Below are 15658 nucleotides of genomic sequence, written 5' to 3'. Positions count from 1 at the left end.
AAACAGGCTCCTGTCTGGTGTTAGCTGTAGTGGAAACCGCTGGGGAAGGGAAAACCCTCGCTTGTCCTTCCCCGGCTCCTACTGGGTGGGAGAAGTTGCCTGGAGAGAGGGGCTTTGCCCGGGTGGCCGTGGGGTTGTTGCGTGGAAGGGGTAGATAGGGTCGTGGAGGAGAAGCAGAGGGAGTGCAGGCGGCTGATGCCCGCCTGGGCTGAAACACGAGCGAGACACCTGAGCTGCGGTGCCGGCTCTCGGGGGAGCCGGGAAAGCAGGTGGTGAGCACAGAATTGTCCGCTCGCCCAAAAATCTGGGAGGTTCCGATGGGCGCCGATGCGGAGGGGAGGTGATTATCCACGTGGGTGCTCTTTTATCGTTCAGGCGTAGGGATCTGGGGTATCCCAGTGTCCTGCAGGACCCAGGGCCCGTGCGGGTGCTTGATGAAGGTGGGACTGGAGAGGGGCTGTCGGAGCATCTGCTGGGGGCTGATGCGTGGGGATGGCTTTGGGCCAGGGCTTTCCAGAACGAGCGATGATTTCTGGTGCCCAGCTGGAAATTGCTGTCAGGGCAACTGGTTTTGCAGAGACTCAGCCTTTCTTGAACTCCCCATCACTTTTTGGAAATTGTTGCCCATGGGTTTCATGCCTTGCTTCTGGCAGGCATTTCTGCAGAGTTTCCCGCTCTGGAAAGAGAGTCCAAAACACTAACCACAGGTTTGTACTTTGGATGCCTCCCAGCACATCCAGATTTCATTGTTTTTCTCTGTGCAGCTCTGGGAAATGCCAGTGTAAAGTTGGTGTCACGGGCCTGAAGTGCGACCGGTGCAGTGATGGATACTACAGGTTTAACGAAATCACCTGCGAGCCGTGCCAGTGCAACAACCACTCCAAAATCTGCGACAGCTTAACAGGTAACAGCCTTTTCTCGTGTGCCCACGGTGGGTGCAGACTTTACCTGTCTCCTCTGTCTCTGGTTTTTGCCGTTTTCATTCAGCAGACCTCCACTCTCATCCTCTTCGTCTGCATCTTTATGCCTTGAGTACCCAGAATCTTTACCTTAAACTGAAATCAAAATGCGGGGCAAGGTTGGAGCTAGTCCTCTTCTCAAGGAAGTCAATACAGGCTGTGTTATTTACCCCAGGCTGCAGTGCAGAGCCTTTATTCTGCAGTCGCTATTGGAAATCAGTGCTCTATTGTTCTCTGCATTTACACAAATACACAACGTGGGCTCTTAAGGAGCTTTTGTTTAACTGCTGTTTACCTGGAAACATATACTGTACTGGCACTGACGTAAGGTGACTGTTATTACCACAGATAACATGATTAGTGCTGGAAAAAACTGGCAGCACCTAATTAATATTGCCCACTTTTTATAAATTTGCCTTGTCCATTTTCCTTGATCATTTCTTTGACTGTCTCTCACTCACACAGATGTTGATGGAGTGCAAATGTTGAGGCACCTGTGCTTGAATAGCTTATGGGAGGGCAGGGGGGAACCTAATTGCTTTCCTGTTTCCACTGAAAGGAGAGGTCCCGGAGGAGCAATGTTATGTGACTGCCTGCGCGATCCCCACTTTAGCAGCAAAACTCACACTTCAAAATCCAAATTCTCATCAGAACTTCCAGGCTGAAATGCAGTTCTGTGATATTTATCCAGGAGCCTAGAAAGGAGTAATAATTTAAATAACATCGCAGGGTTTTTGCATAGCAGCCAGAGAGGCAGAGCTCATCAAATATGGTATTTCTGGGCAACTTCTGCATGGGTGTCTGTTCCCTCGTGGCCTGTGTGTTTGCAGCACAGAAACGGGCAGCTGCAGTGCTGATTGTGCCCAGCCAATGCCCTGATCCTGCTCAGCATCAGGGGTAGAGGCAGGCACCAGATCTGCACTCCTTGAGGATGAATTACTGCATTCATTCCTATTCTGAACTTTTTGTGCTTATGTCCTACTAATATTGAAGGATATAAGATTGTACCTAAAGCCGTGCGCACATCAGCTGTGTTACTGATTTGGAGCTGGGTGTGTGGGTTTTGTGAAGGAGTAAGATAATCTGCTCTTCCTTTTTTTCCCTCAATGTTTCCCCCATCTCTTGATTTTGGAAAAAAACCCAGCACAGACCTTGCCTCTGGGATTGAGCTGTTCAGGCAGTGCTTTTGCTGGGGCTGTCCAGCGCTGACCGCAACATTGCAAAGAAAAACCCTCTTTTTGGTTAATGACCTATTGTTTATCTGACAAAAATCCCTTTTTAAAATTTTCCTCCATCTGCTTTATTTGCTGCTGGGGTTGGGGGAACCCAACAAAACCAGCACAGAGAACAGTTGATTAAAAATTAGATCCGACGTCTAATAAGTAACGTCGTGCACTCAGCCTGCTCTAGAAATTGCACTTTGTGTGACCTCCCCAGCTTTACATCAACTGTGTAGTCTTTGTCAAATTTTCAAGGTTTCTTTCGCATTAATGCTGTACTTTGGGCTCCCTCTGCCGGCTCTGCAACCGTCTCCGCATGGCATCGCTCTTCCCAGGAGGAATATTTAAAATTATTGGGCTGGAAATTGGGCAGCCAGAGCTCGGCAGGCGACAGCGCTTCCTTCAACACGACCCTTGTGCCCCATGTTGTGTCTGTGCAATGAGTTTGGTTGCTTCTTCCCAGTTGGGGTACTGTGAGGTCTGATCCTTCCTGAGGGCATTATCAGGGTGGGAAGTGCTATTAATTATTAAGGCTTTCCACAGTGATACCTGATTGCAAGCCCATGCGTGCTTTGCATGGCTGAGCAACTTGCTGACTCATTGGAAACGCAGCCATTTTGCAGCGTTGGTATAGATAAATGTGAGTAATTTCTGCCGACGGGAAAGCCATTGGTTCTGAAGTGACCAAGACTGTACGGAAAACACAGGTGTGATTCCAGATTTATGCCACCATTAATGCCTGCAGAGCACGGTTCAAGGCACCCTTGCTGCTGATCGGGCAAATTAACCTTCCACGAGCCGGTCTGTCCCGGGCATCCCGCTGAAGCAGCTGATCGAGGTTTGCAACTGGAGAAATCGAGCCCAGCAGATAATTTTCCCCTCTAACCCTGACACTTCTCCCACAAAAACCGCCGGCTCATGTCTGACAAGCTGTTGGGTGAAGAGCAAACAGTGTGTGGGAGCTGACGCCGAGCAAGCATCCTTAGTCACTCACCGCGCGGGTGAATCAGCGGCTTCCGAAAGCGGCAGCTGCCAGGGATTGCTTCCTGCCCTTGGCACGAGGGTCGGCCGCAAGGACGCGCCGGGCTTGCTCGGGGATGCTCGGCTGCGGAGTCATTGCTGTGGAAAGAGAAGAGTAGGGCTTGCAAGGGAGCCAAACTGGTCCAATATTAATAAGAAAATTTGCTGTGGGTTTTTTAACAGTCAGCATTAACCTAATTCAGGATTTTTTCTGTGGTTAATGTTGATATGAGACTTTTCCATACCCCCGCAGCACTGCTAGATTAGCTCAGTGAATCTCCTGTCTGTGCTTATAGATGCAGTGAATAAACTGCTCTATGCCGCCCTGGTTTGTTAGAAGGTGGCTCTTGCCTTTTCAGAGTCTTGTACACAGGATTTAATCATATAAGCTTCCCTCAGGTCACTGCCACCTCGTCGACGAGACTGCTGAATTATAGGATGTTCCTGTTGATGGATGGGCTTTTGATAGAGGCTGCGTTTTTGTAACTAGGGAGATTTTTCTTTCTCTGGTCACAATAGTATCAAAATGCAATTTAGAGGCCCGTTAGGACACAGCCTCTGCTAAGACACAGCGTGTCAATTTTCTGATTCAGGGGTTTCCCCGGGCAGGGGAGGTGGCTCACCTGAACGCCGAGTTCTCCTCTGTCTCTTTGGGAAGGTCAGTAATTGCTGCTGCCGTGTGCCTGCGATGGGGATGGAGGAGCTGCAGCCCCACTGGTGGGATGGAGCCATCTGCCCCCAGGGCAGGACGGTGGCACCTCCTTACCCCGACCACCAGCTCTGTGGTGTAGGACGAGGCTGCACACAAAAAAGGGCAAAGGCATAAACTGGAGGGGCCCCTCGTGCGAGTGGGGGATTTGAAGCAGCAAGATCCTGGCTCACCGGCGCAGATGCAAACTGAAACCCCTTTCCTTGAGGACCGTTTAATATTGATAGCGTGTGTTTACCTGCACTGACCTTTTGAAGTGATGAGCTGTGGGCCTCTCTGCTGGGGCTACCTACTTTTTCACATTGTGCGTGTGGAAGGGGGGGGATGACCATCAGAAGGTCATAAGAGGCCAGGATCATGTTTTGGCCGGAGGGTATCCAAAATCACCTGTGATCTCTGATAATTGAGAGCACTCCACGTGGATTCTTGCTCCAAATGTTCTGCTCCAGTTCCTGCTGCTGAACGGTTGCTTGTGCTCTTGTCCCTTCCCCAGGCACCTGCCTGCACTGCCAGGAAAACACCGAGGGAAACCACTGCGAGCTCTGCAAGGAGGGCTTCTACAGAAGCACCCATCCTGCCCACGCCTGCCATCGCTGCCCGTGCTCCACCGTGGCATCGACCGGCACCTGCCGAATACGTAAGGCTTTCGTTTTGGTCTAATTCCTCAGATAATGAATGTAGCTCTTTTCAATTAAATTGCCACTCAGAGTACATCAGCCTAGCAAGGTGTTTTATAGCCCGTGAATGTCCTGTTTGTGAGAACCAGGGCGCCTTGCTGGAACCGGCGCCTGCCACAACGCGTCCCTGGTGCTTTTGTTGCCTCTTGTGAGAGCAGCCGCGCAGCGGAGGGCATCAGAAATGCTTCGCTACAGGCTGCAGCCTGCTCTGAAGAACCTGCAGAGTTTTGCAGAGAGAAACTGCTGAGCCTGCGGCAGCCAGGAGAGGTACCGGAGATGCCCAGCAGTGCCGTGTAGCTGTTCATACCTCTGTGAGCCCTCTTCTGAACATCTCCATGGGAGTCCAAGCAGAGATTCCCCAATCTTCCTGCTCTATTTTCATGTAACTGAGAGAAGTCATAGCTGTAATAAACATATGTAAGACTTTTTTTGATAGTTCCTTAATTGTTTTTTTGCAATCAAGCCACCTCTGGCTTTGCGTAGGCCAAAAAGTTCCTGCAGTATGCTCGCATCCCTGATATAGTTCTAGCTGTTTCCTGAAATTAGCTGTTTGAGATGGAAATGTTCAGGAGTAATAATCTGTTTGCTTAGCAACCTTCTGAGAGTGCTCTGTGATGCTGGTACGAGGCATCAGAAACCCCCAAAGCTTTTTTTTCCTCTAGGAGCTGAGAAACTGCTGCAGTTCAAAAGTTGTATTTTCAGCTTAAAATTTGAGATTGGTTAATACTCAGTGGGTGCTGATTTTTGTCATAGTGACTTGTGGTCGGTTCCCACAGAACAAGTACCCCAGTGGGTGTTTCTCTGCAAGGGGCTGTGGCACATATCTGGTTTGCTTTCTGTATTCTTTAGAGCCTGGTGAAACTGCCCCAAGGTGCGACGAATGCAAAACCGGGTACACTGGCCCGAACTGCAACCAGTGTGACAATGGCTACTACAACTCCGACAGCATCTGCGTAAGATGTAAATGCAACGGGAACGTGGACCCAGCGCGGTCACCCAGCGTGTGCAAGCCGGATAGCGGGGAGTGCATCGGCTGCCTGTACCACACTGCTGGGTTTCATTGTGAGGAGTGTGAGGATGGCTACGTCCGAGACCCCGAGGGGACCAACTGCACCAGGAGAGGTAAAACGTGCTCCTCAAATCAGTGTTGAAGCTTGCTGTGCAGCTCAGGTGGGCACCAGCTGCCTGAAGGCTGGGGATGGAATACTGTTAATTGTTCAAATTGGTTTAGATTCATCTGGCCTGTGGTACAGGGATGAAAACTAGACCTTTATAACATGTTGGTGCCTGCTGGCCTTGAAATCTGTGGTTTAGACTTAGCTCTGTAACCACCCTGATTCTCACACTGTGGCAGGCACCTCTAGTGAACAAGCTGGAAAACAAAAACTATTTGCAGTGTATTTAAATGTAGGTTTTCAGATTTCCATTGCTTGATGTACTTGATCTCTTAGTGCCCAGTGAATTGTCCTCATTTACTAGTCCATTCAATAGCACTGCCTAGCTCCCTAGAAAGGGTGTTCATAATAAATTTTGTCACTCCTCGTACTCTGCAAATAATAACTATTTGGACCAAGTTTAGACATTCTTTTTTTATGCTTTCTAAATGGGGAAGCCAAAGCTCAGAGGTGAGGTCCAAACTTGCACAGCGAGTCAATGCCAGAATTTACCAGTACCCGCTCTGGAGGGCTCTCTCATCAGTCTTCAGTACACATCTGAGACACTGCATGTAGCACCTGGGACGCAAACTAGCTCTGGTACTTAGAGAGGCTACTGCACAGCAGGAGGACTCATAGTAAAATGAGAGAATATGATTCTTAAGTTGCTTCTTCAGTGGTTATCAGGAGGTTGGTCCACAAGGTGGATCTCCAGCTCCATGCATGGAAACATTACTGGTGTCATGTATTAGATAAGAGAACCCAGAGTTCAGGAAAGTATCTGGGCCCAAATTCATCCTTGTCACCAAGAGAGATTTAATTCAGAACTTCCATTAGAAGTAAATGTGGTTTTCACTCCCGTGCTGCTCTCTGGAGGTGTAATCACAGAGTCGTCCTCTGCGTGGGGAGATGATCAATACAAAAAAGTTGGATGCTCATTAGCTGTACTGTACCGTTACAGGGCTGAAAACGGCACTTTTGCATCAGGTCATCCATTATGCCCTGCACAGCTTTGTCTTTGTGCTAAGAGCTACATGACCTTGCTCCATTAAAATCCATATGTACGGCTTTGCTTGTATACTTGCAGTTTTCACCATTTAGTTTTATTTTAATGGCATTGTTATAGCCGATTCCTGATGTGGGGAAAGACTGTCCCCTTTCAAAGGGACCGGAACACGCTCTTCTAGCTTTCCTGTTTCCTTGACACCTCTTTTTTCCTGTTCTTATTAAGCAATTAAAAAGGCTTACAGTTTCTTTCCAGTTTCTTACATGCAATTTGCCTAAAAGTTGACATGCTGAGGTACTGTGCATTAACTAGTTTCAGGTTAAGATTTTCATAAACCACTAGTGCATTTCAGTGGCCTAGTTTTGAGTGGCTTCTGGAGTGAAACCATCACCCAGACTCTGTTTAACTGGTCGCAGTTGAAGTAAGACAGCACGTTTTGTACAGCCTGGGCAAAGCTAAACCCAGCCTCGAGTATCCACAGGAGCTGTTCAGAGTCTTAAACCTGACCAAGATTTTGACGCTGTCAAGGCAGATGGAGAGAATATTCAAAGGACGTGTGGGATGACCAAAGTCAGTGTTTTCGACCCCTGGGTGGATGGTGTTCCTGCTGCGATGGTGAGGCATAGCAGCAGGGGCTTAGTGATGCAGCGTGGCACTGTGCCACCCAGCCGAGCATCGCAGCCTTCCCTGAGAGCCGGCGTGTGGGCTGCTGGCATGGCCCCGGCTCCTGCCGGTGCTCATTCATTGCAGGAGGTAGCAGAAGCTTTGCAGAGACTGCATTTCAATCAAGCAGCTGGATATGACGCTCACGTCAAAGCTGCCAAAGCGTCCCATTGACTGAACAGCTGCCGCTCTCAAGGAGCTGCTTTAGGACATCTGGAGGGCTGGCACGGCCCTGGTGAGCGGAAACAGGCATCGCTGTATCACAGCCCAAAAGTGACAGTCCGCGGTCAGAGCATGGCACTGTTTCTCCATGATGTTACCGTCACTTCCAGGAAATGTTTTCACCCCTGTCCCCCTTGCCAGCACTTAGCCGATGCTGACTCACAAGTAAAGCCCAGAGAAGTCCTGTTTCCTTGCTGGTGAATCAGCCATTGTCTCTGTTCTGTTTTTTTCTAATTATAGCTACTGGCAGGGTTTGCCAAGACTTGAGTGTTGATGAAGGAATTTGGAAAGGATGACTGAATTCCTCATGCCTTTCTCCCAAAGCTGTATCCAGGAACCTCTTGCTCCTGTCATGTTGCTTCCTACTGTGAAATCCTGGCTGTTATCCCACAGAGAATGCCTTCTGGCATGAGTATCCTTATCAACCTAAGGCAGGACCTGCAGAGAATAGAGAAGCTGCTGCAGGGAGGGACGCTGAGCAGGAGCCTAAATTAGGTGTGTGATGCTGTCTCCAGAGGAGTTTCTTTCTCCATTGCCTGAACTGGGAACGTGACAGCCCAAAGTTAACTCTTGGGAGCTCTCCCGAGGGTGCATCCTGAGTATTTCCAGCTCTTGTTGCCATTGGAGATGCAACTTGGTGCAAAATTAGTCCTTCAGAAGTGACTCTCCTCCTCAGTCATAATTAGTAGACATTTTCTTCAGGAGAGCTGGATCAATACAGCACGGCACCATCAGCTGTAATTGCTGCAGCTGTGAGTGGGTTTAAAATGAAGTTGCATTTCTGATAGCAGAAAGAGAAATGGAAGAGGGTGGGAAAGAGGATGCGGAGTCTCCTGTGGAGCAATGGGTGTAGAGAACATTTTGGTTGATCGAGGCTTCAGCTTCTGGAGGGTTCCTTCTGCCTGGACTTGAGAATCTAAAATAGATCAGGTTATTCCTGTGAAGAAAATGATCTATTAGTTACATTTGGGATCCTAATACTCAGGCTCTTAAGGTACTTTCTGAGGCCTATAGCTCAACTGGTTTGAAGAAGGCGTAATGAATTTGCATCCCACTTATGAGATCTCCAGTGTTCACTTGCCACTGACTCCTAGATCTGAGAAGGGAGTTATCTCATGTTTGCTGGAAGCAAGGCAGGTTCTTGGCTATTTTGTGCCTGGGAACAGGCTGCAGAGGAAGATGGAGCTTGTGGCACAGTCTGGTAGTTCCCATGTTCTCATCCTTCGTGTGCGGACATACGCCAGCAGCCAAAACCAAAACAGGATCCTAACTGGCTTCTGCTGTGTTCGAAAGCTTCATAAGAACATCCACAGTCTTTTTTTGTTGTGATTTGGTTACCTTCTGCTTCTGGTTATGCAGACTAGGGGTTTCCGTGAGATTTGTGTATGACTTCTTCATTCAAAAGCAGAACTGAGATTATTTTGCCCTTTTACATAAAGCAGTGTAAATATTGACACCTGTTGCTAAACACTGTGATGGCAGAATACTCATGGTTCATTTTTTCATTTTTGATCTTCTTGTACAGGTAAGGCAGAAATAATAACATTGTGAAAATAATCCTACCTCTAGTGTACTAACTGTGAGAGGTTTAAGCTCCTGGAGTCGCTGTGTCCTCCCAGCCTGATTGTGCAGCCCACGTAGACAACAAGTGAAACTCTGCCTTCATTAGGTTCAAAGTCCAAACTCCTGCTGAGCTTGGTAGAACCCCGTTTTCATGGGCTGAATATGAGCTGGACTGGGTGGCTTGCTTTCATTGTGAGCTCATGTATCTAATGCTGAATCTTGGCTACTGCACCTACCCATCCATCACCAGTTTTTTATAGGAATGCTGCAGTCAATGAGCACTTAGCACACAGAATTATTAAAAAAAAAAAACAAACCCAACCCTGGCTAACCATTTTTGTAAACTATTTTGAAAAAATACCAGCTTTAACAGTGTAAACTTAATTGCCATAATAACTGTGATATAAATGTCAAATCTCTTATGTTTGTGTTTGATTCCACCGTAGCCTATTTTTATTGATCATTTTTTATTTGTTTTGTAGAAGCTACTCTTGGCCCAGAAACAAGGGAGTTTACAACTTCTGCTCCAAATGCCAGCAAGGCAACATCATTTTCAACGGCAGTGATAAACAGTACGTTGTCACCAACAACTATACAGCCTATATTTCCTATGAGTTCCTCTGACAATAGTACCTCTGCTTTTGCAGATGTTTCATGGACTCAGTTTAACATAATTATTTTGACAGTTATCATCATTGTTGTGGTCCTACTAATGGGCTTTGTGGGTGCTGTCTACATGTACCGTGAGTATCAAAACAGAAAACTTAACGCTCCTTTTTGGACCATTGAACTTAAAGAGGACAACATCAGTTTTAGCAGCTACCATGACAGCATACCCAACGCTGATGTTTCGGGGCTGTTGGAAGATGATGGGAATGAAGTCGCACCGAATGGACAACTAACGCTGACGACTCCCATGCATAATTATAAAGCTTAGAAGAAGTGCTCCAGCTATTCCAAAGTTGGCTTAAAAATGTTATAGGGCTTGTTGAAGGGGTATCAGGATCCGTGCCAAGGCTCCATGCAGAGGAATTTGCTCTTCAGATACTCTTATGCTGGGCATGCTGTAGCTTGCAGGTGAACAGAAAAAAGTGTAGTACATCCGAATTTCAGGTAATATGGTGAAATGCATTCAGTATCCTGTTCTCCATAAAGATCCATAGAATTCACTGATCTGAAAATACATTTTTTTTTTTTATGAAGAGGTGGTGGGGTGGAGAAAGCAGTACCCCATGATTAATCAGAAGCTACTTGATTTCCAGCCAACCTAATACTTAGGTCTGCATCCTTTAGTTTGAAAAGTAGCTCATGAATTAACAGTGGATTTTCAAGAAATAGACTTTTGTAAAGGCTTTATATTAGTTCCTGATATAAATTTGTTTGAAAAGGAGGACAAAAAAAGGGAAATAATTGTTCACTGTACTACCAAAAGGCAAGTAGAGGAGTGAGTTGCACACTTGAAAAAAGTCACCGTTATCAGTTTCCACTAAGCAGGGAAACAGGAAAAAAAAAAAAAAAGAAAATATTGGAGTTAGGGAAGAGACTAAGCTTTTCCCTTTCTGAGTATATATACAGGGTGATGATGCTATTAAAACATAGCAATCCTTTTTTTTTTTCTAGAAGGAGTTAATGAACTTGTATAGTTTCTGTGCAAGGGAAGACGACAAGAGATCTCAGGGTTGCCGTGTAAAAATAAAAGCTAGGCTTAATACCCTACCCTGATAGAAATGGTGTGTTCTGTATATAAAATGTAATATATCTTCTTGGAATTGTATCTGTAATTATTTGTAAAAAAGACAACCAACCAACCAACCAACCAAAAAAACCCAACAACAAAACCATGAACCCCTCCCCAACCTCCCCTATTCCCCAAGTCATATTTTATCATCTAGATTTTAATTGTACAGCGGTTAGTGGCATTGTTTAAAAAGAAAAAAAAAATGAGGATTGTTTAAAATACTGTAAATTAGATGGCAATATTGTTGGAGCTGGGACTCTGGCAAACACCGACTGCTTAAAGCTTTTCTTCTAGTGTCACTGAATAACTTTGTTTTTTAGAGAAGACGTGAGTGCTCCCTACTTGCATCTGTCAGATTTTCCCATTCCTTTAAATATAGAGTGAATACCAGTGTTGCCATGACTAGGGCCTAGTAGGTGTCCAAAAGTCGGATGTACCATTCTGTTACTTGCTTTTAAATCTTTATACAAAATGCAGATACACTGTCATGAATGCATTGAGAGCCTGATCTTGATGGCCGAGCTTTTCCAAAGCGGCTGCTCATCATGTGAGTGGATCTCATTGCCATCTCTCCCGTGCTGACACGGTGATGGGGGAGACTTGCCGGAGGCTGAGCGCAGCCTCCGGACCTCTTGAAGGGCAAAAGCAAAAATCTCCTGGATTTGGGTGAAAACGGCTTTCAGCCGAAGAGCTCACAGGAGCTGATCTGCGCTTCTAGGCTTAAAAGCTGAAAGTGCATGGATGCTTTCAGGAAACTTATGTAGCACAAGGTGGTGGTGGGGAATCAGCTGTCAAAAAAACTTACAGGGGTCTTTAGGTTTTACGGAATCCCCTGATTTTTGTGGGAGGCTGGCGGACTGTTAGCAGAGGGAGAACAACTAATGGGAAGCACAGAGAGGTTGCACCACGGAGCTCCTCACTTGGTACCCGCAGCGTGCATGCATGCCTCGAGGCAGGCACCGTGCCCTCCCTGTGCCGGGGAGCCGCCGGGTCCGACCTGTGAAAATCAATACCGTTACATTTAAGCAGGGCGTGAAACAAATATTTCACCTAACTCATGACCAACCTCAGAACTAAAGCTGCGTTGCTGTGCGCGTTGGTGCTTTGCAAGCAATTGATGCTGAGGATAAATGAAGTACCTGCTAAAGGTCAGCAGGAGCTGACTGATGCATCCTCAGAGCCAGGCAAAAGTAAATATTTCTCAAGATGAGAAACGGTAGGAAGAATGTGGTGATTATTTATTTGCTTTCTGGTGCTGCATGGAGGCTTTTCTTATCATTGGAGACTTTGGGGGGGGGGCGGGGCAGGGAATAGGTGCTTTAAACACATGCACAAAGATGCCATTTCTGCCTCAAAAACTTGCTGCTTGATTTAAAGATGAGGCACGGCAAGTAAAAAGGAAAATAGTTGAGGATGACCAAGGGAGATGGTGAGGGCAGAATGTGACATTGCATATAGGCCTGAGCCAATGGAAAAGCTCCCGTTGCCTGCTATGGGTCTGGGTGAGGTCCCATAGTTTAGGTAATAAATTTGGCTGATGTCATTCAGAGCAATGTTACTTATAAAATGGGGGAGGACTGGAGGAGAAAATCTGGGTATTGCTAATCCTCGAGTTACTCATCAGACTTTTAAAGAGCAGAGTGGTGACAAAACAGAAAACTTCTTAAAAATTGTAATTATTTAGCAGTGCTGATTTAGCGATACACTTGCACTTGGTCACTTCATAGGGTGGGGAAAGGTAACGTAGGAAGTGTTAGCTTCTGGGACTAATGCTGGCAGGCAAAGTGAAGGACAGATTGTTCGCTTCCATGTTTCCAAAATACTTCAGTAGATCTTTTCACCTTTGCCACAAAACACCTCTTCCTCAAATTTTGGTATGACTGTAGGCTACTTTTTAACAGGAATAGGCTTTGATTTTTCTCTCACTGTAGAAATAATGACCATCTGCAAAATCAGAGCGTGAGTTCAGATGCTGAGCCGTCCTAGTCCATGCCTACCACAGCACAGGAGGTGTTTGCATCTGGGCTGCTTCTGACCTCCAAGTTACTCTAAAGGCTTTGTGTTTGAGCCTCGGGTTTGGAAAGAGGAGGAGGTCAGGGTGCCTTAGAGTCAGTCTGCCAGGGAGGGTGGTACGGCCATGCTGTTGTCTGTGGGTCGCACATCTGGATGAGGGGATCTAGACGGCCCTCGCAGATGTGATGGGAAGCTTGGTTGGGCAGGGGGGACCTGGCTGCCCAGGTCTGGACAGCAGAGGAAAGCACAGGATGTTCTTCAGCAGGAACTGGAGCACAGCAAGCATGTGGCACTGGGACAATGCTTGTCAGATGGCAAAATGACTCAGCAGGAAAATACCAGCCATCTCCAGCCAACCAGGCCTTTGGCATAGAGGAGCAACATTTAAAAAAGATGGATGCCTCGGCAAAGAAAGAATAAACAGCTTCGTGCTTGACTTTGGTGATGTGAGATTAGATCGTCCTTGCTCTCTCCATCAACCATGCAGCTGTCCCCTGGGCACTACAGGAGGTGAGGAAGAAGCTGAGCTAGTTCTATCTCCAGTCAGCTTAGGTTGGCATTATATGTTGAGGGAGTGCAGAGCTAAAACACCTGTGTCAGGGTACTAAAGGCCACCAGGACCGCCAACCTGCTATGTGTTATAACTTGTCATGAAGCTTCCCAGGTGTCGAGGTTTGCCCGACGCCACACTGGGCTATGGGCAAGTAAACCAGAAATGGACTTACGGGGCTGCATCGAGGCCCGACTCGGAAGCTAGCAAGACAAGGGGAAGGCATCTAGGTGACTTCCAGGGCTGATGTGGCAATACAGATACACGTAGCGTTCCTGAAGGGCCACCATGCATCACCTTCTAACTGGGCATGCTGGTGTCTGGCTGCAGTGGTGTGGCTGTCGTGGAGAAGGGCAGGCGATGGCACGGCACGGTAGCTGTAGAGCATAGAGAAGGTATGACAAGGCAGGTGAGGGCTGGGTGAACGTGGGAAACCAGCTCTCAAGGCACGATCCTCAGGGTCGTGAGGGCCCTCTGGACCCAGCTGGTCTGGATGGCGTGAGCTCAGCTCCACAGTCAAGTAACTGAAGGCAAGAGGATATAATGGAGCGGATAAAGGGCAAAAAGCAATGATGTGTCAAAGGTGTGGGGCAGCCTGGATGGCTCACAACTTAGGAGAGCATTTGGTAAGCACAGAGTGCAACAGACATGCAAAAAAAGTGATTGCGTTAATGTGAATAGATGATCTTGAATCTTACGAACCACTGTAGCTAGAAATAACTGCATGGAGTGCTAGCCCTGGGGAGCTGTCAGGAGATGTCATCCATTGGAATGATAATTCCCTTGGACCAGGCTGAGCAAACTTAGCACACTGGAAGCCGTTTAGGAAAGAGGAGGGGATGTATTCAGCATCCTTCGGGTATCCTGGCCCAGTTAACCACTGCTACACAGCATCTTTATCTCAAAAGTTACATGCAATGTAAATGTGGCAGTAAGTTTGCACAGTCTCCTTCAAATAAAGGGTATAAGATTGAATCCTAAAAATATGTTTCTCTTTAAAGTGAAGCTTTAAAATGAGCTCCCACAGGACTCTGCTCTTCATGTGTCAGAGAGATGGATTAAAATAAGAAAAATGTGGGCCTTAAAAGTTGTACTTGCTCCCAACTGAAACCCATCAGTCTTATTACACATCCAAATAAGGCGTCTCCTAAGCATATGCTATGCTTACAAATGCATTTCTAAAAAAAAAAAAAGTGTATGATTTGAATATATGTCAGAATTTATACAGAAGAATGTTATTTAAAATGAATAAAAATAAATGTATATAATTTGTATCTATGCCACTTGGATTTTTGCATTTGTTTTTTTGTTCATTCAAGTTCAGCAGGAGTCTTTCCAATGGTAGCAACCAGAGCTGGATTGAAACCTAAAGGATTGAATCTGATCTCATCCCAGTAATGACATTTGTTCCAAGACAATTATTCCTTCATTATACCCCTGTATGTGAGATGAGAACCACGGCACAAAAATGTTTTTTAACATCAGATATTCATAAGTACAGTTGACATTCTGTGTCAGATAATCCATTTAAAAAATGAGCCCTATGATCTCCTGTGTCTGCTTATTAACCATTCCAGCTTTCAGATACTTTCATTAACATGTTTGATAGCTAGACAGTCAATGTGTGTTTCCTCATTATTGTCTGTAATATTCACATAGACATATTTTGTCAGAGATGTATGCAGTCATTAAAAATGAAACCCACAGAGCAAGCTAGAAATTGGAAGAGGATATTGTATCAGATTTTTCTTCATGACCACAATGGGTCTTTCAAAGGAAATTTATGTTATCAGATACTCTGAAATCCACATCTGTGGCGTCAATAGTTTTAGACAGTTCTGGTAGTGTCTGCAAAAGAACCTCTGGAAAACTTGCATTTCTTTCTCACTTGTCAGTGTTAGGAAATTGATTTTCTTGGCACAGAAGCAAATACAAATGCTAAAGGCTAGTTTTTTCTGCTGAATGTTATGTCTAACTCTTTGGCCCTCATTAAGCAAAGAACTTGAAGACAGGTAAGTCAGCATCAATTAAGTGAGCACTTAAAACTAAGTGTTCATTCAAATGTTTTACTGAGCCAGAGCTATATAAGTAAGGGCCACACTGGTGAAATTCCAGGGAGTTTATTGAGACCTGATTTGCATCAGCAGAACAGTTTGATTGTGTA

General features: G+C 46.2%; 1 protein-coding gene across 1 annotated transcript in view; it reads left to right on the top strand.

The window, feature by feature from the left end:
* The window catches only part of MEGF9 (multiple EGF like domains 9), a 56227-nt gene extending 41459 nt beyond the window's left edge, over window positions 1-14768 (top strand). The window contains exons 3-6 of the mRNA XM_030000658.2: window positions 765-904; window positions 4402-4545; window positions 5435-5707; window positions 9676-14768. Of these exons, the coding sequence (XP_029856518.1) occupies window positions 765-904; window positions 4402-4545; window positions 5435-5707; window positions 9676-10130 (1012 nt within the window). The 3' untranslated portion in view covers window positions 10131-14768. The remainder of the gene's footprint in view (window positions 1-764; window positions 905-4401; window positions 4546-5434; window positions 5708-9675) is intronic.
* Window positions 14769-15658: the final 890 nt, after the last annotated feature.

The sequence above is a fragment of the Aquila chrysaetos genome, chromosome 24 (assembly GCF_900496995.4).
Source record: "Aquila chrysaetos chrysaetos chromosome 24, bAquChr1.4, whole genome shotgun sequence".
NCBI lineage: Eukaryota > Metazoa > Chordata > Aves > Accipitriformes > Accipitridae > Aquila > Aquila chrysaetos.
This window is presented reverse-complemented; position numbering and strand designations above follow the sequence as displayed.